Source organism: Lissotriton helveticus, chromosome 11 (genome assembly GCF_964261635.1).
Source record: "Lissotriton helveticus chromosome 11, aLisHel1.1, whole genome shotgun sequence".
In the NCBI taxonomy this organism is placed as follows: Eukaryota; Metazoa; Chordata; class Amphibia; order Caudata; family Salamandridae; genus Lissotriton; species Lissotriton helveticus.
The window spans coordinates 596,850,296-596,876,367 of NC_136072.1; the positions used below are offsets into that span (position 1 = coordinate 596,850,296).

At 44.3% G+C, this 26,072-nt stretch overlaps 1 protein-coding gene across 1 annotated transcript in view; it reads left to right on the top strand.

The window, feature by feature from the left end:
• Positions 1 to 26,072, top strand: part of LOC144791665 (growth arrest-specific protein 6-like) — a 208,030-nt gene that overhangs the window by 121,177 nt on the left and 60,781 nt on the right. The window contains exon 6 of the mRNA XM_078666398.1: positions 15,266 to 15,423. Within this exon, the coding sequence (XP_078522524.1) occupies positions 15,266 to 15,423 (158 nt within the window). The remainder of the gene's footprint in view (positions 1 to 15,265; positions 15,424 to 26,072) is intronic.

Consider the following 26,072-nt stretch of genomic DNA (forward strand, 5'->3'; position numbering starts at 1 on the left):
AGGAAACACCTTCAAACTTGTATGGGTGTAGTAGTAGGTATTTCTGCAGGAGGAAAACAGTAAAGCGAGGCTGCATTTTTCCGAGAAGGAATTGATCAGTTATTAGTAATATCTTAAAAGATGACATGACTGTCCCAGCAGCACACTTGGAAAGGTGTAATAAGTACAGCTTTACCAAAGTGCTAACGGGAAGGTTAGTGTAGAATACAAAATCGTAAATCAACACCAGTATTAAGAAGTACATATATATTGGGACGAATTCACGATTCTCTTTGTGAATCACTCTGTAGAACAAGTCGAGCCCGCTTTAAAAAATTAAATGTACGTGAATGAACTTTATTTCTGTGGTACAATTCTAAATACATTTAAAACGTAAACAGATTGAGGTGTACATTTAATTATTGTTGTAATATTTGTATTTAATGTTTTAAAATACCTTGTATAGAATTTTTAAGGTTCGTAAAACGTTGTGGGCCCACGTCTTTAAAAATGTCTTAACCCCTTCCGTGCTGCCGTCGACCATTGGCCGACGGCAGCACTACCTCCTCAGTGCTGCCGTCGGCTAATGGCCGACGCAGCCCCATTCGTTTTGCGGAAGTGCCGCGCTTCCGCAAAATCGCGACCGCCGTTAAGGTGTTAAATGAACTTCCATAGACATTGGCTCATGGGTTGTACGATAGACACATGCCTGGTTAAACCACGCGTGCTTCTACCACGCAGCCCAAACCACGAATGCGTCTTAACCAGGCATTCCTTTAACACTCAATTTCGTGGTATAGGCATGAATGGTAATGGGGTATGTGTGGCTAAGTGTGCCACTACACTGACCCCCCGACCACCTCCCCACCCCCTTGCTGTTCTTAAAACCCTGCCCCTTTACTAACACTATCCGACCCCCTCGACCCAGTGCTGACTCTACCTAATCCCTTCTCCCTGCCCTAAGGCCTAAAACCGTGCTCCTTTACTTACAGTACTCCCCACCCTCGTGCTGTCCCTCAAAGTAACCCAACCCCTACCACTGGCCCAAAACCTACCCGAGCCCACCAGCCTTAAAAACGACCTGAATATCCATTCCCCTCCCACTAACCTACTGCCTAAAACCCTGCCCTTTTACTTATACTACCCAACCCCCCTACTCCTGCGCTGTCCCATAAACTATTCCAACCCCTTCCACTGCCCTGAAATCTACCCCGACCCCCCAGCCATACAAACTACCTAGACTACCCATTCCCCTTAAAGGCCTAAAACCATGCCCCTTTACTTACACAACCTCGATATCCCTACCCCGTGCTGTCCCTTAAATTACCCCAACTCCTTCCACTGCCCTGAAACATACCCCAATCCCCCTGCTCTGAAAATTACCCCAACTACCCATTCCTCTCCGAGTGCCCTAAGACTTAAAACCCTGCCCTACACTACCCCCTCACCCCGGTGCTGTCCCTTAAACTACTCCAACCCTTTCCACTGCCCTGAAACATACCCCAACCCCTGAAACCTACCTAAACCCCCAGCCCTAAAAACTACGCTGACTACCCATTTCCCTCCCAATGCCCTAAGGCCTAAACTCCAGCATCTTTACTTACACTACCCCCTCACCCCGCACAGTCCCTTAAACTACCCCAACCCCTTCCACAGCCCTGAAACCTACCTTGACTCCCCACCCCACTCACCTCACCGCAGCGTCTTCACCGTCTTCCGTCTAGCCAGCAGCTAGACCAAGCACTGCCTTAAGCACGCATATGCGTGGTTTAGGCATATGTGTGGTTAAGGCAAGCGTGGTTGCACTTGTGTAGTCAAAACACACATGGTTAAGACCGCATTATTCCGACTGTTTCCCTTGGCTCATGCCTTTGGAGTAAATTTTGGGGCGTATTGGAACTTGCTGTGGCGGCTGCTCGCATTGCTTAGTGGTGAGCCATTGGGGGAAGAAAAACATAATTAAAATTATTAAAATTCCACTTACCTGCCACTCCGACGGCTGCCGCCTTGCTCCTCTCTCGCAATCCTGGATACGGCTGCACACTGCGCAGGTTCCCAGATGCCAATCCAGGTGCTTGTTTCCTGATGGGAATACTATTCCCAACATGAGAGAAGCACTGAGATTGGTCTGAGCGGCCTGGTTTGCCGCTCAGACAGTGCCTAGAAGCCTGTGGCATTTTTCCAACCCAGCTGTCCAACACAGCTGGGTTGGAGAATGCGTATGTCTGTTTGGCCGACTTAATACTGCAGGTCAAACTGATGTGCACTTAAAAGTGCCCAACACTCTTCCACCACCATGCCTGTAAAAATGAATATAAAATGCTTTTATTATCATTTTGTTTTTTCAACTTTTAGCAGGCGGGGGCGCTCCTCCGCCATTATGGAGTAGCAGCGCCAGAGAACTCATAGAGAATTCCATAAGAACTCCTTGAAACTTTTGACTGTCGCAACATCCAGTAATAGTGCAGGAAATCTTTGTGAACTTCGAATTACGTTCATGCCTTTCAAATGCGTAAATGTGGTAAGTATCCTTTTGCGCTGACTCTTTCACATGTCCAAGAGGAAATATTTTCCCGTCGAGAAACCTTTTCCACTACATCCCGATCAATTTGTGGGGTGCTTTCTGCCGATATTCAACTTGTATAAGTTTTTGCTCCTCCCACTGAAAACAGTAAATTTGTGTTTGTGGGTGGCAGGCAAACACTACGGGTGGGCGGAACTCGTGGAGTTTCACTCTGCGGAAGTCTGCGGAGTTACATGAAAACTCTGTGGGATTCAGCGGAGTTCTGTGATCAGGTGAAATTAGGCACGTCATGCTGCTTGTGCTGAGTTTTAGTGCCGGGAGCTCATTCTGCACTGAAAAATCAGTGCACTACGTGGCATGCCAGAGAGTGCTGCTTCTCATGCTGATTTTGCGGCCACTCGAGTCGATTTTCGACTCTAGTGGAAGCTTTCTGTTGGGAAAATCTTGCTGGGTGCCCTCCTACCAACTGAAAATTGTGCTATCCCGCTGACCAACTTACCGTTAGCAAGCTGCTTGCGAAAAAAAACTCTGCCATGTGGCAGTTGGCGGAATTTGCGCGGAACTCCATGTGACATGTGTAACGCGGAGTGGCCAAAACTCCGTCAACTCCACTGGTGGAGCAGAATTTATCGCCCACCCCTAGCAAAAAAAAAACATATTCACACTCCATCTTTCTGTGCAAATTATCTCATGCATAAAATTACACCAGACTACTACAATACCAGTTGGGGATAAAAATCCATGTACAAGTGTAACTTCATATTTTGAGAATACAAAATATGACTTTACACATATGAATTGAGGAGTTTGCAAAGCGAAGTTCCATCCAGTTTCGCTAATACCCTTCAGTTTTGACCAAAGCCCTGAAAAAGTTTATTGCAGGCCTTTATGCACATAGATTTGGCTTTAAGTAGCTTGCCTTAGTCTACTAGTACCCCTAACTTGCTCTGAGTAAACCAGGAGTACTTCTGACTTACTCCTGGGCTTTAGGGTTAAGTGAGTAGTGCCACATGGGTAAGTCACAGCAAAAGCTTTGTGAATATTTATGAATAGGACCCTAAGGGTCACCATTTTCGGCATGCCAGGAAGGGAATTAGTTCAATAGCCCCAGTAATCCAATTCAACTGTCATTAATCTGGATTATCACTGTGATCAGTTTTTCATTAGAGAGTTCGCAGAACTCTTTAGAGAATATTCCAGAGACTCAAGTCCTTGATGAGAAAAATGTCTTTATTTCAAATCAGATGTTGGACATAAAACCAGCATTACAGCCAACCCATTTTGCTCTCACGTCCGGGAGCTTCTTCAGGTCTAAACAGCTCAGTGCTTGCACATGAGGTTCACTGATGGTTTTAGGAATAATCCACAATTTTTACTGTGAGTCCATCAATTCTAATGTTGAATTGTAATCTTGTTTGTTGTATAGGCAGTCTTTAGACTGCAGATTGTACAGAACAGGTCAACTTTACAAGTATTCCCAGCACACACAGTGTTGAGTCTTTTCCTGTGAGAGGCGTGCAGAGCACAGCCGATGGTCTTTTGGTTCCACATTACATTTGTTTCTGTTCACGCTTTTTTCCTAAATTTATTTGGTTATGTGTTTAAGCTTTGGTCAGCTGACCCATGGAGGTGGAGAATGTGTTTTATTCGATTAATCAGGATCCCACACAGGAACACCAATTCCAGCATGCTATTCCACATTCAAGGTGTGCCATAAGTGTTCGTCTGGATAGGAAGGCCTGTGTCAAAAAAGGGGATACCAAAAGATGAAAGACTTCATGTTAATGAACAAAGCACAACTATATGTCAATTGGAACATGCCACATGGTGTCAGACGCTTTTAGATCCTGGCGCAATGGGATATCCTTCTTCTAAATTGTCTAACATCTAAATGGTGTGAAACCTCTGAAGTATGCAACTTTTGCCAGAATGGGATCCAAGATTTAAATCATGTTTTATTTGTTTGCCCTGCTCTATTGTTGCATCCCCATAAATGGCTGAAGCCTATTTTCCTCAAACTGTCAGTTCCTCCTGTCGAGAGTCCTGGCACTTATTTTTTTTTACAAATGAAGCCCTCTTAATGTACTTTATGTTTATGTTTTTTTATGTTTTAGAGAAATAATACAGGCTGTACCTATTTATATATACTATTTTGGGTTAAATGATCTGATTCTGTTTTAATTTGTTACAGGAACAGCACATGTTTTTATCCGTATGATCTTTTTTATGTGGATCTCTTTGGAGTTCCGAAACATGAATAAATTAACTTGAATTGACACATAATGTTGAGCGTTTACCTGTGAAAGGCATGCAGAGTCCAGACTGTTCTGTTGGTTCCACATTACATTTTTTTCTGTTAACGCTTGTTTCTAAATTCAATTAGTTATGTGTTTGGGTTTTGGACAACTGACCCCATGGAGGTGGGGAAAGTGTGTATAATAGGAGTAAAACTATTTGGATAGTGTGGTTGTAGGAAGCTTGGTTTCTGTTGCAGTAACCGCCCCCACAATTTTTGCGAGATTTCTGATACATTTTGGCTTGATGTGACCTGGGTCCCTCCAAATCTGTTTCTCAGTGTCTGTGTTCTTTCCCAAAACTCTACCTGTGTACCTCTAATTGGAACCTCCCTGGCTCCATGCAAGTGCCTTGTAAAAGGTACCATGGGTACCAAGGTCACTGTGCCCAGGGAAGGCCTCTAAGGGCAGCAGCACATATTGTGCTACCCTTAGAGGTCCTGTACCTTAACACACACACTGCCATTGCAGGCTATGTGTTTTGGTGCAAAGAAAAGTGAAGAGTAGACATGGCACACATACCTGTGTGCCATGCCTGCAAACCACTGCCTATGGTATAGGTAAGATACCCTTCTAGCTGAGTATACTATACCACTGGTGAGGGTACAGTTGCATGAGCACTGTACCCCTATAGTCTCTAACGGCCACATGCATCATTGTTTGTATTTGCGATTCCTAAATTGCGAAAATTAAGGAATCGCAATTTAGAAATCGCAAATACCTATGCATTAAAAATTCGCATTTTTTTGGGCGATTTCTTATTTTTCCTTATTTGCGATTCCCAATTTTGCGAATCGCAAATAAGGAATCCCTTCCCATTGATTCCTATGGGCCTAGAGGCCCATAGGAATCAATGGGAAGGCATTCTCATTTTGAGATTCGCAATTCAGGAATCGCAAAATGAGAATGCAATTTCTAGGGTGCAGGGGGGTCCAAAGGACCCCCCCCCCGCACCCTTGAAATGTAACATACCGTCCATTTTTCACACATACATGCCCAAGGGCATGTGTGAGTGTAAAATGAAAGTGTTAAAAATGCACTTTTGTGCATTTTTGAAAATTACCATGAAGGTTGACTTCATGTTAATTTAACGCTTCTAATGTGCGAATTCGCAATTTTTTTAAGATGATGCATTGCATTTAAGAAATCGCAAAATTGCGATTTCTTAAATGCAATAGCAATTTAAGAAATCACAAATAAATTGCGATTTCTTAAATTGCGAAAAAGCCAAAAAGGTTAATGCATCCCAAAACAATGAATTGCATTCGCAAACGGCCGAATTTTGCGATTCGCACCGTTTGCGAATGCAATTCAGTTTGATGCATGTGGGCATTAGTCCATTCTTAGACATTGTAAGTTCGGTGAAGCCATAAAAGAGTATATGGTCTGGGAGTTTGTCATTACGAACTCCACGGCACCATAATGGCTTTACTGTATTCTGCGAAGTTTGGTGTCAAATGTTTCAGCATAATAAAACCACACTGATTCCAGTGTGTCATTTATTATACAAAGCACTCAGAGGGCATCTTAGAGATGCTTCCTGAAAAACAACCAGCCTCCGGTGGGTACCCTGACAGGTAAACACCGGCCTGCCACCAAGAGACATGTTTCTGGACTCCTGGGGGTGGGAGCCATCGCTACCTGAGCCCAGAAACAAAGCATTTGCTGGGCAGAGGTGGTCACATCTCCCCCAGGTCAGGAAGAGCCATCTGTGGCAGGGGAGTTTCAAAGGCCTTGCTGCTGCTGTAACACGACCCCCAAGCCTCTCCTGTTATCAGGAGCAGGCCCCCTTCCTGTCTACCCTCCTTTTCGGTGGGAAGACAGGCAGAAAGAATTAGCCCAGAAGGTGTGCCCGCCTCTGCCAACCCCACCCCTCAGGTGGGGGAGGTGGGGTGAAGCCCACTCTTCAGTGCCCTCCATATTGCAGATGGATGGCACACTCCAATCAGGATTTGGGATTGTGCCGACTCCCCTAAGTGGGGTGATCACCTCAAGGGTGTAGTCACCCTAAGGTCAGTAGCCCATTGGCTACTGACCTTGAGACCCCTAAAACGCCCCCTAAATACAGGATTTAGGGGACAGCCCTGAACCAAGAAGACAGATTTCCGTAACGCACGAAGAAGAAGGACGAAATAAGACGCCCAGCAGAGGAGACTTAACACATGAACTGACTTGGCCCAGCCCTACTGGCCCGTCTGAGGTTTCCAGAGATCCTGCACCAAAAGTCGCCTTGTCCTGCAGCCAGCGACCTCCAGAACTCCTGGAAGGACTGACCACCTTCAACAAAGATCGGATCTCCTGTGAACAGCAGCTCTGTTCAAAAGAAACTCCCAAGACAGACTCTGACCCTCCTGAGGACAAAGAAAACCGACACCTGGAACCACGCCTGCACCCGTCACCTATGGCCCAAATTCGAGTGGCCCACAAGTCCCAGCAAGGTCCCCCAATGCTCCAGAGTCAGAGTCCACTGCGGGTTGACCCCTCCAGGACTCCCCGACATCGCCTGCAGCCTCAGCACTGAGAACCCCCCAACTGTGAGTGGCCCGGTAAGGTGAAATCCGACCTCAAAAGATACCCCTACATCCAGCCACCCTGTATCCTGGAGAAGAGGACCTGAGGTGCCCCTATGTCCTGAGCCCTCCAATGTACCTGCCCAGTTGTTGGTTCCTCCTGGAAGACTTCCTGGACCGAGCCTGCAGCTAAAAACCAAAACTGGCAATCCCCATTGAAAACAACAGGGCACCTGACGCCAAAACAGCACCCTGCACCCGGCCGCCTCTGTGCCGCTGTGGGTCCAGCTAGTGTGCTAACTCGGATCCCTCTTTGGCCTGAGCTTAAGTCCAGGAGCTTTGCTCCCACAACCTTGTTGCCTGCTTGTGAGCAGCCACCAACAGGAGGCCCCCTTTCCCCGTTGGATAACATTGGGCCTCATCACTCTGCACCCGGCCGCCCTAGTGACACTAAGGGTGCTTTGAGAGTGTATCCTTGACCCCGGGGAACCCTGGTTCTACCCCCAAAAAACCAACTCCAAAACCTAAGTACTTACTGTTAAACCAATAACACTGTTTTCTCCCATAGTACTGCATTGACTGCTTTCCTGTGAAAAATCTTTGAAGTGTGGAGTTGATTTGTATGAAAAGCTAAGAAACTGATATGTACAAAAACTGATTTACCTACCTTTTCTCTAGGAAATGTACTTGTGAGATATCTAGGCATATCACACTGAGTAGGACAAGTAACTTAAAAGTAATCTGTAAAGTAACTTGAAAGGTAATCTGAAAAGTAATTCAACTGTTTTATAAATAACTGACTTACCTGTAAACCAATCCAACTGCCCTCAAATTGTATTTAACTGCATAATTCCTGCAAAGCATGATATACTTACCTGCACCAGGCCTGGCTTGCTTCTAGAAAATAAAATATAACTAAATAATATTTTTATACAAACAAATTAGTCTGAGTTCAGTCTTTGAGTGTGTGACATCATTTCTTGCCTAATGTGTACAATAAATGCTTAACACTACCCTCTGATAAAGCCTTACTGTTAGCCCCACTACCACAAATAGAGAGTAAGGTCCTATCTACTTTTACCTCTGCCTACCTTTGGGGATCCACTGGACTCTGTGCACACCATAACTTACTTTGGTATAGTATATACAGAGCCAGCTTCATACAGTGGTTAAATAGGACCTTTGTTGAAGATGTATTGTTTTATTCAATTAATCAGGATCCCACACAGGGACACCAATTCCAGCATGCTATTCGCCATTCAAGGTGTGCCAACTCATAATGGCCCAGAAAAAACTGTGCTAATACTCTGTGGTATTGGTAATATTGGACCCTCTTTACCATGCAGGTCTTCATGAGGGGCACTGAAAGTTCTCGTAGTTCGTGCGTGACCAAAAGGAAACATTCTTCATAGTAGGAGCTCTAAGAAGGAGCTCCAAACGCTTGGGATCCACGTGTGGGAAAAATCCCAGTCAGCGCTAACTATCTTGGGACCGACTTCATAAAAGTAACTGGATTTAGCACTAACTATCTTGACTTCAAAAATAAACTGGATGAATTTCTTCATTCTTACCTGAACTCGGATCCTCGGAGTTGTCGATGGTCCGGCAGCAATCCTGGGTGCAGCTTTGACCAGCGGAGAAGACTGAACCGTTGATGGCCACGTTAGATGGCCACACAGCTCTGCCGGCCGCCGCAACAATTCTTTCATTATCCTACTCCTAATGTGCTGATCAAAGGTGTCCTTTGAGCGGAGGTGATTACTGACGTCCGGGGCAGCTGAGCGGTGAAGTATGAGGCTGTGAAAACGGCCGCGGGGCTCAGAAAAAGAATCGCTGGCGGCATCGCCCGGGGCCATGATGGCGGCTGGGAGGCCGCCGACAGCGAATCCAGCCAAGTGCTAGACCCCTGATGTGGAGCCTACAGCGACGCCCTATGCCGATCTGCGGCATGTGACGAACGCCCCTGGTACGGTGAGCTGTGCATTGCCCTTTTCAGCGGGACTGCCTGTGCTTATCCTGAGCGCCGGAGGACCCGAGGGTGTGCGCGCTCTGGAACCGGAGAGCGCATCAAGGCAACTGGGTGCGCGAGCGGCTGGCTTCACGCTGCGAGGTAGGCCTGTGTGGGGGATACGGCCACTGACACTTGTGAGCAAGCAACATTCTACGACCGAACGGCGTGTGGACGTCATGAAGAGTCGAGTCCTTTATGGAATATCGACCACAATAGAGGCCGGTGCGGTGGAGGCCACAACAAACTGCAGAATTGCAACGGGTTGCGCTCGGGCTGTGGGCTGCTTTGTCAATACTATCTCCACGCCTCTGATCCCACAACAACCCAGTTAATAAAGGCTGCATTATTAGATTTTGTCCCGGGTCCTGCTATTGCAAGGGGCGCCAAGTCTGTGTATCCTCGGAACATGATAGGTATTATACTTAAGCATTTTTGGCTACATAGAACAAGATGGCCAAGTGTTATCTGGCTGTTGATGTCTCCCCAACCTACTTATTTTAAGTGTAAAATGGCCGCTGGTGTTGTTGTTTTTGTTTTTCTTCTCATCACTCTATTGCAACTGAAAGAGGAGCCTAACCTCCCCAAAGACTAAGCATTGAAATAGGACTCTACGTTTATGGACACAAACAAAGGACTATACACCTGGGTAACAAAGTTAGAAACTGAAAGAAGACCACAGCCTTCACAACTAAACATAGGAATAGGACTCACAAGTCCTAGACATAAACAAAGGACTACCTCCCTAGGCATCAAGGCTTACTATTGATTCAGCCATTTTAGAGTGTTCCCATTACACTCGCCCACCCCCCTTCTCCCTCCTATTTTCTATCTCACTATCCCATTATCAGCATTATTCACTCTTATATTGCTAAATCTTAACATACAGATCTTTTACATCTATGCTCCTACTATTTAAAATCAAATTGAGCTGATTTGATGCAATCTGATCACTATCATCCCATCCTAGTCCCTGACCCACACAACCTATCCCACGACGCCCCTTGACACCCACACTGCTACCTTTGCTCTACAGGTAACATGGAACCCATAGGCACTCATACTTTTAATATCATTTACCCTCCACACCTCTCACAAAAAGCCTCTAAACGCTTCAAACATAACTTCCTAAAACTGCACCCTGAAACCCTCTTCGCTGACCCATACTTTTCTCAGCACAGCGGTCACATCACTACCGACATCATTTTCTACACCAAACGCAGAGCCCAATGGCGCAAAGCATTCCTAACATTATTTTTGATCTCCTCCACCAGAAAATCCCCACATGGGCTAGCAATCATTATTGCACAATCTCAGTTCTTCCAAGCTACAGCTACTATCTCTGTCTACAATAATGGAACTATCCTCATGTAATCCACGAACCACAATCTAAACTTACTAGAGAAGATATTCCCCATCATTAAAGATCATGTATCCCCTTACCTCAACCCAACACTCCACCCTTACCCAACCCACCTCGTCTGCCAACACTTATGTCGCCTCCTCAACATCCCCATCATTTACCTCCCGCCCACCTCTTCCCCACCATCCTCATACATCGCACACACCGGCCCCTACCTCCCAGATGTCCCTCTCCCCCTACATACCCCACCCCATCGTTATCTACCAACCCACAGCTCAACCCTCACTTCCCATCCAACCCCTTATGCCTCAGCCACCTACACACCCCAACACACCCCGACCTCACCACACAGATCGAATGCTGGCACACACATCAGTTTCCCTCCTCATCGATCCTGAACATGTTCCACCCACCCCTACCTCCCAGACTACCCTCTCCCCATACAATCCCCACCCCACCGCTATCTACTAACCCACAGCTCAACCGTCACTTCCCACACAACCCCTTACGCCTCAGCCACCTACACACCCCAACACACCCCGACATCACCACACAGACCGAATGCTGGCACACAAATCGGCTTCCCCCACACCGTCCCTGAACACGTTCCCCCCCCCGACCTTGTGCCGCTCCCAGCTCCACCCATTACTGCTACTCACCGATTACAATCCTCCCTATCACCCTTGGTACCCGTACTAATTGTCCCTCCACCCATCCATACAACACCATCCACTACTCGTCCTGGGCACACCCAGGTTACAACACTACCCCACTCATGCTTAACTCATTCACCCACTCCAACCACATCCGGACCTGATACCAGGATGGATGAATTACCACTTACGTCTACCCCAAGCACAAGGGAAAGGTTCAGTCTCAATAGGATTATTTCTGAACTCCTACAAATCAAAGATTAACTCAACACTGTCAAAAAGATGATTTCTAGACAGCCAATGCACTCCAGAACGGCGTACACGGCTAGATCAAGTCACCCAAATACTCACCGCTCACACCCCCCCAAGCACAATCGCCTCTCATGGAACTCCATCCCATCCCCCAATTCCCCTTCCCGACCTATCCGTTGCACTAACCCATTCTCGGAGAATGATATTTGCTCCCTCCTACTCTCCTACAATCCCCTTCTCATCTCGCCCAGCGCCACGATTCACACGATTAAGGCTATCACCTCCAATCCATTCAGACCAGCCATGCACAACAATAGAGGAATCAGTGATAATAATCTTAGAAGAATCACACTCACACTTGATCCAACCCCTTCTCTCACTACACCCCTTCTCAAATGCACCCTTCTGAACTGTAGATCGCCCGCCAGACACGCAGTAGATGTCGCCGACCTCATCATCTCTCATGAGCTGGACCTGATTTTGCTAACAGAGACATGGCTAACTGAATCCTCATCTCCCCTCCTGGACATTTTGGTACCACCCAACTATGACATCATCAGACTTGACAGAAGTGAAAAAATTGGGGGAGGAATAGCATGCATCCACAGGAGCAGCATATCGGTAAATAGAGCCATATCCCCTACATTCTCCTCTTGTGAATACATGTGCATCGACATCACCAGTAATGGTATGCCAGTTTGCTCCCTTCACATCATATATCACCCACCTTGTGATAACCTTACTTTCACTGAACACTTCATGGACATGGTCACCACAAACATCGGACGTCAAAACACCCAAATATTCCTAGGCGACTTTAATCTCCACTGGAATGACAATGATGACTCAATGGTCAACAGTCTCAAAAACTTCATAGGCGCGCTTGACCTTGCCCAAACCTGCAACAGCCCAACACAAAAAAAAGGTGTAATCTTGGACCTAATAATTTCCAAAAACAATTCCATTAAGCTTGACTCAATCCTCCCCTGTGACTGGTCAGACCACCACATCATTATTTTCTTCATCAGGGAAACAGTGAAACTTAACGCATACCAATCCACTAAACCAATGATTTGGAAAAGAAACTTGAAAAAACTCAAGCCCAACACTCTGCCCACTCACTCCCATAAACTACTCCAGCCTCCGGATGACCTGGCCTCCGTAAACGACCTCACCAAATATTACCTTAACGCTATGGCTACGGTTATCAGTGATGCCGCTCCTCTACAACTAAAGAGAGTTCCTCTTAAAAACTCCAAACCCTGGTTTAATGACCTTCTGAACGATGACAGACGCGCTCTCAGAACCTCAGAACATACTTGGAGATCAGCCCCATCTGCCAAACACCTGAAAATTCTAAGGAGTAAGAGAAAAGACTACTACAGAAAGATCAAACGCACTAAAGCCGAATTTTTCTCTCACCAACTAGATCAAGCAAGAAATTGACCCCAAAAATTGTTTGAATTAATCAAATCACAATCGAGAGATGAACCTAAACAACCACAAGATACCTCAGGCACCCAACCCACTTGTGACGAATTCTCTGCTTTCTTTAACCTAAAAACAAAAAACATCAAAAGGGATCTCCTCAATGACCTCACAATCCTACAGTCTTCCCCTCTCGGAACAATCCCTCCCTCTCCTCCAAATCCTCCACAACAAACACCCTCTAAACTTCAACTAAAAAATGAGGCAACCTGGTCCTCTTTCGCCCCATACACCGAAGAAGCTGTAGGCAAGATTCTGAGCACCCTCAAGCCAGCCAACCATACCACTGATCCTCTCCCTGCTAACGCAGTTAAAGATCTAATCCCTCTGATCCTGCCGCTCTGGACCAGGATCATCAACAGCTCTCTACATCAAGGCATCATCCCTGACGTCCTCAAAATTGGTCAAGTCACACCCATCCTAAAAAAAAAACACGGCTGACCCGATGGACCTTAACAACTATCGCCCTATTTCGAACAGCCCTACCCTAGCCAAACTCTTGGAAAAATGCGTTCTCCAACAACTGACAAAACACATTGACCTCTTCGGCCTCCTTGACAATCACCAATCTGGCTTTAGAGCAGGGCATAGCACTGAAACTGCCATGACTCACATTATAGACGATGCACTACAAATTCTCGACCAGAATGGATCATGCCTACTCATCTTGCTAGATCTCTCCTCTGCCTTCGATACGGTCAAACACGAGAACCTGATTGAACTGCTGAACCTCAGAATGGGTCTATCAGGCTGGGTGCTCAATTGGTTTACCTCCTTTCTTCATAACCGGACCCAAAAATTCAAGGTCAATAACTCCCTCTCCAAACCTGTACCTGTAACTCTTGGAGTCCCACAAGGGTCCGCACTATCCCTCACACTATTCAATCTTTTCATGGAACCTCTCACTCTCCTGCTGCAATCATCCAATGTCCAATTTCACATGTACGCAGATGATACACAACTCTATCTGAAGATTCATACTCCTGAAGATGTCAAACTACTCAATCAAACGCTGCTGAACACCCAAGTATGGCTAGCTGAGAACCACCTCAAGCTTAACTCACTCAAAACTGAATTCCTACTGATAGCTCCACCTTCCAAAATTCCCCTCCTCCAAGACTGGTTCAAACACCTAACAGCATTCAACGTGCAACCTACAATCATTGACTCAGCTAAGTCTCTGGGTATAACCCTTGATGGCAACCTCAACATGCATAAACACATTGCCAACGCAACAAAAGGAGCTAATTACCAGATTAATATCCTAAGGAAATTTAAACCCTTCCTACCAAAAAACGACTTCAAAACGGCAGTTCAAGCTCTAGTTATCCCCAGGATCGAAACGGAAGTGTCTCTCTTTGTGGTCTCCCCAAAGCTACAACAGCACCACTCAGAGCCACCATCAACGCGGCAGCCAGGCTCATAACGGGCTAAAAAAAAAGGTCCCACATCTCCCCTGGCCTAAAAGCTCTGAACTGGCTACCATGGGAAGCCAGAATTCACCTAAAAATAGCATGCTTGACCAACAAAGCCATTCACCATAAAGCACCCAGCTATCTCTCCCGGAAACTGTCTATCTCTGGAGGCAAGAGATCCACAAGAAGTGCAGGAAGCATATTACTGAAACCTCACAGATTTAATAAGGTGAAAACGTATAAACGCTCCTTCTCAGGGATGGCTCCTAGGATTTGGAACGCACTACCCCCAGAAATCAGACTAACCACATCAACTGCACTGTTCAAAAAGGAAGTAAAGTCGATTCTCATGGAAAAATTCACATGAGCCTCACTGAAGGCCATGTTTTATATAGATGCAATCAGACATTCTACATGACAATCAGGCTCTCTCGGCTTGCACCTTTCTTTGTCTCCTACTAGGCACAAAGTAGGATTGAGTTTTGTTCTACCTCTCTAATTTGTTGTATTTACGCACTCCTTGTGCTCACATATTTGTATTTTGTAATATGTTCTATAACGCTCACCGCTTGCTACACATTGCTATTTTATATTGTTTGTTGCATAAGTTTCACTGCCTGTAAAGCGCTCTGATATCCGCAAGGATCTGGTTCACGCTCTATAAAACTTTCAAAATAAATAAAATAGGGTATATTGTTATATTGCCATATCAGTGGCCTACAGGGATATTGCTTCTATTTCACGTCACATCACAAGTTCTTGTTGTGTGCCTCTTACAGCATTCCAACCAAACAAAGGAGATGGCGAAAATTCCACTGCATGGTCATTGACAGTCAAATTCCTCTTTCGCCCTGCGGTATTCAGTGGAATTCTGTTTGCCATACAAGGAGAAAACCACACCATTGCGCTTTCATTAGCAATGGACAAACTGCAACAGGTAAGGTGCTTTCAGTAAAACAATATGCAATGTGAAAAGTATGTCATATTTCACAAAATAATATTTTAAAACAGAATACTGAAAGCCCAATTACCAAGAAAAGTTTGAATGTATGTGCAGAGATTTAAGCCTCCGCTTAAATGTACGCTTATGTGCAATTCACAAACATTTCCAGGAGTGCATGTTGAAAGCTATTCCAGTTGCAGGCTTCCAGGCGACTCTTGGGAAAATCATGTGACTGTTTTATGGCATGTGCTCCCCCCCCCATTGCAGCTATACACACCGTATTAAATTGGGTTATTAGTTGAGAGGGGTGGACGCCCTTGTCAGGGCGAACCACTAGAAGTCATTAAAATTTCCTGTGCTTATCCCTCTGGTAGCTTGACACAAAAGGAGTCAGGTTTAACTTTGAGGCAATGTGTAAAATATTTATGCAACACACAAACAGTAATAATGTGAATACACAACAAAATAAAATTCCCAAATCAATTTAGAAAAATAAAGTAAAATGTAATAAATAAAGTGCTACCAGAATGAATTAAATCTAATCAGTAGAACCGGAGTAATTCATGTTTCAAGTTATTAGTTAAATCTAGTACCTTAAAGATCAAAGCGCCAACCATGGGTATCTGGTCGCATGAAACTGGGTCAAAGTCAAATTTTAAGGCTGATCGAGATGGAGCACGGGACAGATACAAGGGGTCAATTGGGCCCACTGTTGGAATACCTACTGACATTCAAAAAATGGTGAAAAAGGTAATGAGACGGTAGTGTCTCAGTGGGTCAAGGCATCAACGACAAGCCATCAACGACAGGGAGCCGCTGGACGAGGTCTTGGTGAAGCTGTCGACGAAAGCAGGAACAGCTCAGAGTGAGAGAAGCTGGATTTCCAGGCCAAGGAGGTTGTTGTCATCGATGGACTGCTGATCATCATGGAGCCCGATGAAGATTTTTACCTTTCGTCTTAGAAGTTTTTCTGGAGCTTGGATTCACCCAGAGGGATGGGCTGCAGGCTGTATACAAAGAGGTTTCAATGCACTCTGCTTTCAGGGGAGACAGTTGGTCTGCTTTTAGAGACTTCCCAGTTTAGTGGCAATGGTATAGTGCGATTGGGCACACTTCCACTCAGTGGTTTGGGGATCTACACAGTTACTCGGTCAACCAGTGGTCAAGGGCCTCAAGGCAGCAGCTTCACCTAGGTCTGTAGTCTGCTCAAGTGCAGCTGGGCTAACCACCACGAAATCAGTTCCTGCACCCTTAGTTAGTGGCAAGAGCCTGGAAAAAATATCTTCTTCAGTGGTGTAGACTGCATGACTACACTTGAGGCAAGTGCCAGGGCTGTGATGGCAGAATTTGTTTCAAGCACACTTGGGCAAGTGCCACGGGATTGTCAGTAATTACTTCAGGTCTGCCACTCTGTCTGAGAAACTGCATTATTTCAAGGTGCCTCGCGATCTCTCGCTCCCTCAACTGCCCCTGCCGAAGATCTGATTCTGCAAATGATTACGATGGACTATGAGATCTCAGGCTGTTGGTGACATCACATCAAATAAGGCATTTAAAGAGGCATGTCACAAATCTGCAGAACCCTACCGGCTCCCTCTGGACTACTGGGACTCTGCCCTTGGCATCATCTGTGCCTCCAAAACTAGCCTCGGGTTCCGCATCGACACTGGAACTGACTTCCAATCCATTACCAAGCTCAGTGCTGGTCCCTGTGACATCTACGTCATTGGTGCCTATCGTTCTCTCCTACTCCAAGCCAAAACCATCTCTGCCTCAACCAAAGTTAAATATCGATTCCATACTGATGCACTCGACCCCAATCCTTTATGATTCAGACACGTGCATGCCTTTATCCCGGAGCTACATTCTAGAGCTCAAACAACTTTATGGTTCAGACTCTGACCATAGCCAGTCTGCCTTTGGGGATGATGATGGTGATGAGGGAGAGTATATTCCACAACAATATAGGATGATAGTTTATATTAGGGCTTAAGAGATGTAGGTGGGTTAACACTTCCCCGGACACTGGGTTGTTTTCTGGACCGATGACTGAAGAAAGTTCCTTCTTTACCATGGTGATGAGACACACAACAGAGATTTTAGGCTTGCAACTGCCTACTACGGTGGTCAAAATCAATGTTCTAACAGAGGTATTGCTTTCTGGAAAAACTTATTGGAGCCTTTACTCCCATTTAACGAGGCCCTCATTGACACCCCTACTGGCACCTGGTCTCAGTCCTGTGCCTGCCCTCCAGTATACAGGCATTTTGCCAAAGGCAGGCATCAAGAAGCGACAATTCTCTCACACAGCACCCTATACAAGAGCGTTTGGCGGTCCAAACTTCCACCAGTAAGAAGAGGCCCAATTTTTTCCACATCAACTCATCCTGACAGAGTAAAAATGATTTTAGACCTTTGGGAAGCAGATGTTTTCTTCAACCAGCCTAGCCATCCAGTCGGTCAATGCCAGCTGTTTACTGGGGAAGTATACCCATGCTTTGTCAGACATGGCCAGAGAGATCTTGCCAACAGTCCCCAAAGAATTTTGAGTTGATTTGACTCAAACCATCCAAGATGGCCAGGATGTGGCAAAGTACATTATCCGATAAATAAACAATACCCTCGTCCAAATGCAAATACCTAACAGTAAAGTTCAGGAATCAGATCCACTTCCACACTCCACCTTGAGCAAAATCCATGCACAGTCCTGCTGGAGCATAATTCAATTCTACCGCTGCAAATCAGTTTTTTTTCACAAATAACCTAACTATGTACTTTCTTCGTAATACACTATTAATCAAAAGGCTTGTAAAGCGTTCCTCATGTGACAGATTAAGTTGGTCTGCAGAGTATTAAGTGAATTAAGTTTAGAAAATATTAAAACATTTGATACATCATGGTAGAAGGCATTCCAGATACATTTGAATGGAGTTTTCAGTAGGTAACCTATAGGCATAGAGTAAGATCTGTGCATTTGCTTTGAAATTATTGACCATTAAAGCCAGCTCTGATCTAATCATCTCTATCAATGATGACTGCCCTAGACCTTGGAATGATTTTCATAGTTTAGATTCGATATATGCATATCTCTTCAGGGAAGCAGCTGAATGAGCCTCCGAGGCATATAATGCCATAGGAAGAATCTTTGCAGTGTATATCTTAAATAAGAGATTATCCCTAGTCCTTAGTGTTGAAAAAAACATTTGAGACCAAACTCAGTAGCGGCTGTTCTAAAAATGTGTCCCTTAACATGGTTCACCCAAGATAAGTTGTTGAAGATGTTCATCCCTAAATAATTATAGGTTTTTACAGTTTCAAGTTTTGAACCATTATAGAACCACTGAAATCGAGATTTTACTCCTAAAGCCCCATGATCATTATTTTAGCCTTACTTTTATGAACCAATTGACTTTCGAGGGCCTTGAGCTGCCTCTGCAGGCCAGTCCGTGTGAGGTACATCAAAGATTAGGTCACCTGCATGTGCATACATTAACAAGGTGTCATAGAGTGGAGTGGAGTGGAGTAGAGTGGAGTAGGGAAGAGTGTTGTGTCGCGGAGGGGTGTAAAGTGGAGGAGCATAGAGTGGAGGGGTGTAGAGTGGAAAGAAGTGGAGTAGAGCGGCATAGAGTAGAGAGTCATGGAGTGGCATAGAGTGTAGCAGAGTTGTAGAGTAGAGTCGTGGAGTGGAGTGGCATAGAGTGGAGAGGAGTAGGGTGGCCTAGAATGAAGTGACATAGATTGGAGTCGCGTATAGTGGCATAGAGTGTAGTAAAGTGCTGTAAAGTAGAGTATTGTAGAGTGTAGTAAAGTAGAGTGTCATGGAGAGGAGGGGCGTAGATTGAAGTAAAGTGCCATAGAGTGGAGTAGTGTAGAGTGGAGTTCCATAGAGTGGAGTGGTATATAGTGAAGTGGCATAGCGTGGAGTGGAGTAAAATTTCGTGGAGTGGCGTAGCATGGAGTGGCTTGGAGTGGAGTGCCCTATGGAATGGTGTAGAGTGGAGTGTGGTGGAGTGGAATGTTGCGTCGGAGAGTGCAACATCGTTGAGTGGAGTAAAGTGTCATAGATTGGAGTGGAGTGGCGTAGAGTGGAGTATGCATGGTGTGTTAGTGCATTGCTTTTAGAGACAACGCATTTGCAATTAAAATGACAATTACATTTGAGTATACAGTTTTACTGATAAATCTATACAGCTCACAAAAGTTAATGTTTGAAAATTGCTTCACCTAGTGTACTGATTTGTTTTGATCAAATTAAAATATGTTTCCACCACCCTACCGAAATACAATAAAATGTGCTTAATTTTTGCTTTCCTAATTCTGATGTATTCTGAAAGGTATGCACAATTCATATACAGACATTTACATTTTGTTGTGTGCTAGAATTTTTTTTTTCTTTCCCAGTACTTGTAAAAATTGTCACATAAATCCTCTCACTTTGAAGTCAGAGAAAGAAAAGTAAATAGCATGCTTCCTTGAAAGACAGAGCCTGACATTTGAGCTCTGCCTTTGAACAGACAGCAAATGTGACAAGAGAAGAACAACATTTAAAGGCCTCTTTACAGAAAGCGAGGGCACGTGGAAGTATTAAGGGAGCAATGGTGAACCAGCCTTGCTCCCTGGGAGGGATGAAGACATGCTATGCAACCTAAAACAAACAAAGCCAGAAAATGGGAGTTACAAACCACAAAACCAATGGGAAGCAATGGGTAGAATGCATTACCAGGGAAGCTTTCAGAAGGCCCACAAGAAGTCCTTTCACACCCAACCAGCTACACTGTCTGCTAGGCTTTGACCTAATAAAAAGGAGGCTTAGTGAAATACAGTATTTGCTTTGGATCACACTGTTTGGTGGAACAGGGAAGTCAAAATTGATACCAGATTTTACCCTTTCACACTGCTCAAATCAGCCACTTGAAGGGTATCTCTTTCTGACATCTACGGTTAATGTTTTGTTTCTAATTATTGATGGGTCAGATTAGAGAGTTTTAACAGTTTTACTTAGTGTGAACTTTGCCCCTGAACGTAAGAGAGCTTGGTAACAGTCACAGACTGCATGACCAGAAATCTATTTGGTACGCAACCGTGAGGACAAATGTGGAAGATTTCACCAATGCTGTGAGTGCTACGCTTGTTCTGTATTAAATGGAAGTTTGCACTAATGCTGAGCATGATGCACTTGGTTTGTCTATAATTGAAGCTTATATTGATGCTGCGCCTGTTTTGAGCAAAGCGCAGTACGGCACAGATGATGTTACCACCTCTTTCAATGCTCTGTTAGTGAGGTAGGCTTGCACGGAAGCAGCCTGTGCAGTGACCCTTCCCTGTGCAATGTAAATTTAAACTGCTGCAGTCTCTGCTGAATTTCACGGCGAGTACATAAACACCTACAGATCTCACTCTGGCCCATCTGGCCTATTTCTCAACTGCTGTCAACAACAAAAGAGCAACAATCAAGGTGCACTACAAAAACGGGTGAAAGGATACTATTTCCTTACAGCCCAGAGAATTAGTACAAAATGTTAGTGAAAGGGACTCTGACAAAAATAAGAACCCTCATCTCCCAACAAAGTTGGTGATTGGTTTCATCATCGGGTTCTGTTTGGTCAAAGAAGGCATAGTGAATGTGCCTAAAGAAAAAAGTGCCAGTGAAGTTAAAAGGAAGCCAACAATTCCCTATACCAGTTTTAATAGAGGGATCGTGGACCAACAGTAAAAACAAAGTGCTAACGGACCCAATGGCTGAGCAATTTTGAGCCAAAGTGTCCTTAATTCGTGATCATGGTCAACATGTTTCTGCTATTGTGAGTTAAGTCAGCTCAGCATTCATCAGGACCAATTTTTTGTCCCCCGGAGGACCCCGCACGCTAAGGCGTGTCCAATCCGCAAGGACTCTTGTTACTTAAACACAAACTCACGGACTTTCCGTGTCGACTCTCCTTGTTTTGCCAAGGGTCTTTTGATCTGGAAAACAAAAAGGGGGTTAACCCACATGACTTGTTACGGTAAACATGTACACAACAACAACGGCTTTACTCCAAAAATATACGGTTTTGACAGTTACCGCTTGTTTGTTAAGTCACATTGTGGTGGAGACACCCCTTATTAACCAGTCTACTTAATTGTAAAAAGCCCCTTTACCACGCTTTTATTAAGACATAATTGGAAGCCCTTTGTTAAAGGACATTTATTCATAGGTTATTCCAATATCTTATCTATGAAGTCGTATATACCACTTAGAAACAATCACTCAAATTGTGTTTATATATCATCCAATCTTACTTGGTCATTCCAAAATGTGAGTGAACCATTAGTTCAGCAGGCTATGTAAGTTCGAAAAGTACTGCACCCTGACCATACCGCCAATTCCCCACCATTTAATATAGTGCGGGAAATAACTCATAAAAAGTGCCACAAACTACAACTTAAAAATGGAAGAGGAGAGTACTCACTCTCTGAATGTGTGGAAAATGCCACATAGGCTCGCGGTAGGGGAAAACCTTCACGCCCGATACTCTGTGAACAGATGTAAAAACACAAAGGAGATCGTGACCTGGCAACCATAAAATGCAGAGTTTAGATTGCTCCCAAACAGCCCTTGCTCTCAATAAAATGGCAACAGAAATGTGTAGAAACCGAACTTCCATCATATCTCACTCAGCTCTGACAGTGGCGGCTGGTGACATTTGAAAGTGGTGAGGCAGAAACTCGTCAGCATACTGCACCGTAGCGAGCGAGCGTAGCGAGCGAGCCCGAACCCCCTAAGGAGGGTTCGGGGGGAATCCCCCCCGAGAAAATTTTGAAAAATTAGTGGAAAAATGGTGCATTTTCAAGAAAATTTGAGGAAGCAGGAAGGTTAATAAAGCAATTGTGAAAGTGCAGGTATTACATTATTAAAGAGCTGTCATATAACATAGGTAGCTGCTTATTCAGTATAACCACAGAGCTTTATAACAGACTTCAAGATACAATGCTGAGAACCTCACAGATTGTTTTTATTTAAACTGCAAACAAAAGAACCAACTAAACAGGTCACAAACTATCACCATTCAACATATTTACTTTATGTATCTAAATTCAGCACGTCTGTCTTTAAGCGCAGCAAATATTACTTGAATGTTAAAGTCAGCAATATTTTGAACAAGCTCGCTCTCTATAGAGAGCATTGCTAATGCATTGAGTCTTTCCTGAAGCATGGTGTTCCTCAGGAATGTCTTAATCCTATTTAAGGTGGAAAAAGATCGTTCTGCCTCTGAGGTGGTCATAGGAGTGGTAATTACTATTTTTAGTAAAGCTACTGTCTCTGTAAATGTCTTTTCCATATGAAGTTCATGAATTAAAGACAGCAAAGACCTGGCATTTGTGGCCTTCTGGTACACAGGCATTGAGTACATTACTGTCAACTCACTTTTCAGGTCCTCTTGGTTGAGCATCGGATAAGCTTCCACAGCCGCATGCAGAGCATGCTCAGGGAAGGATTCATTATATTTGGCAAAGTATGTACTTTCCAATAATGCGGCACTCTCCAAATGTTTTGTGAAAGCAAAACGGTCTTGTGCATGTACAATTACAATGTCACATATCTCTTTTGCCCTTCGTACCAGAGTGGTGATGTTTGTCCTGTGGTTTGAAAAAATTGAACCGGCTGGCAGTTGGCTGTCTAAATTGTCAACCTCATCTCTCACTTTGTTTATGCTTGCGACAAAGTCCGTGGTACATCTTTTCACAAAGACAGTATCTATGTCTCGTCCTTGTAACTGATTGTATAAACTCTCGACATTTAACATTATCTTATCAAATAAAAATAGAAAGAACTGAAACTCTCTATCTTTTAGTGTTCTAGCAAAGCCACGGGCTTCACTGTGACTTTTGAAATCAAAGGTTTCATTGGTTTCTATGGCTTGAAAACATTTCACAAGGTCCTCCCTATATTGAAATATTAGTTGGACTGTACGTATGTTATAGTTCCAACGAGTTGAGGCTCCCCTCTGAACCCTTTTGTCCACAATCTCCTGAAGTGCTTCCATTCTTTTTGGGGAACGTGAGAAGAATGCTGCCATGCCTCCTATATCCTGAAAGAAAATTCGTGTCTCTCGGATCTTCGATACTGCCTGTTGCATGATAAGATTAAGTTGGTGGGCATGACAGTGCACATAATGAGCATACGGGTAGACATCTCTAATTCTTTTCTGTACGCCACCATGGCTTCCACTCATTACGGACGCACCATCATAGCTTTGTGCAATAAGTTTTTTTCTTTGATGCACCTCTGGGAAAATAAAGTTGAGTTGATGCAGTATAGCAGCAGTAATGGTTTCTGCAGTGGAGTTTTTTAAATGAGTGAAACCATAGAACCGCTCCACAACATTATAGCCTTTGTCCAGGTACCGAAAGACTAATACGGACTGCGTTTGTGTGGCCACATCAGTGGTGTCATCAGCCTGAATAGCCACAAAGTCTGTGTTTTGCAACTCTTGGACAATATGGCTTCTCATAATTTCTAGCATACACTCCAGGAGTTCATTTTGTATCGTTTTAGAGGTGCCTTAAAGACTGTAGCACTTGCTAAATGTGATTCCATTTCCTTGTCTATGCTTGCTACTAAATCTACAAGACCCATGAATATTCCAGGATTTGTGGACCCTTCCGATTCATCATGGCCTCGCAATGCCAGTTCGAAAGCACCACAGAAACGAATGCAATCAATTATTTTTGATAGTATGTGTCTATTTCTATCAACTGTTTGATTGTGTTTCTGTATTGTTTGTCGATATGCATCGCTGATGTGCTGCTCAATCGGTGCGTCTCCTAACATTCCCAGTCTCGTCACGTTTTCCATATGCTTTTTTGAGTGTGCATGCTTCTTTATTTTTTCAGACAGATGCTTCAAGTCCAACACGCCTTCTTTTGTCCAAGGAAAGTCACCATTAAACAGCAAGCAGGGGAAGCAGAACAGTCTGTTTTTTGAAGGGCACCCTGTAAGCCAATCAGCTTTTGTGTACCAGGTTTTTGAAAATGTACGATTGTAACATTTTCCTCTGTCCTTGGTAACTTGTTGGAGTTGAAGGTCAGGCCGATGAGGTCCTAACCTCTTTATCTGTAGTTTATCTTCTAGTGGGCGTGCATGGAATGACCGTGTAATTAACTGTTGTACCGTATTCATCTTGCCGATGCTGTCCGTACCAATATGAAAGAAGCCTGTCAATAGTCAAAGTACAACGTATAAGATTTGGTGCAATAATATCAAATGTCAGTACAAATACATATATCTTGTGCATGACAGCAAGTGATATAGCTCCAACAGCTCATTTTAATGGCCAGCCAGGGGTGGCATAATACATGCTCCAGCCCCTGGTAGGCCTTGGGTGCACCTATGCCCTAGGTACCTATGGTACACTATACAGGGACTCACAAGAGTGACCCAATACCCAATTGGCAAATGCACCTAAAGTACATTGTGTGAATTTAGAGAGAGAACAGCTGTGCTGTGGGTCTGATTAGCAGGCCCACAGCCTTTGTAAGTCATAAACCAGTAAAGCAAAAAGCAAAGAAATGGGGTGACCATAGGAAAGCAGACCCTACTCTCCTACATAACGCTCCCCTTTGGACAACAGGATAGGGAAAAAATACAGCCTGACTGCCTGCTTCCTCTGTGTGCCATAGTGGCACTGAAACAGACACAGTTTGAATTGAGGGCCTTTAACAAGGCAAGGATAGATAGTGCATTTAACAACCGTTATTGCCCAAAGCACAGGGCTAAGGGCAGGCTCAGTATTACTAAATTCCATCCAGTCAGGGTACAATGTTCAGAATGTGCACCCACCCCAACCACCATGTAGAGTGAGTGACCACAAACATAGCCCTATCTCCAAGCTACAAAAAGTATCATCAGTTTCCTTACCTTGATGAAAGAGCAGCAAGGAGGTTGGGCCTCTTGTTCTTTCTCCAAAAATTGCCCAAAAAGTTGGGTAAAGGTTCAGGTTGTCAGGCTTTACCAGGTGCTGGAAATAAAAATATAACAACTTATTTTTGAGACATTAGGTTAATCAAACAAAGACTGGGGGGGGGGGGACATAACAGTACAATTTTAACCTTGCAGTTTTCAATAGTTCACTGTTGTATGTTAGGATTTTTACTTACGAACTGCAAGTGACAAAATGATTTAACTGAGAAATGCAGTGACTCACTGACCTATTTACAGCATTTTGTGATCTGCATCAGGTACATGTTCTTTGCAGCAGGCGCATTAACCTTATCCGCTACCTTTCCATGAGTCAAAACTTTCATTACACAAAACTCTGATCTCTCTCTAGGAAAAAAATTAACAATATCCTTGGTGCAACAACAAGTGTTGCATGGCTAAACATTTATAAGGTCCCAAAGGCGCGACCTGTAGGCTATGCCAATGAAAATACTGGCTGACAAATTCGAATAGCGGCTGCCCAAATCTATTTACAAGCCACACGTAATAGTGCTGGAAAATTCAAATGCTTTAGACGGTGGGCGAAAACATTGTTTATAGGATGTGGCCTTGCCCTAACAATGGACCACACAATTACTACTGACATATAAAAATAACTATAACAATTAACACTGCAGGCGAATATAAATATTGCAAATCCAAATGTGTTAACACGATACAGTTG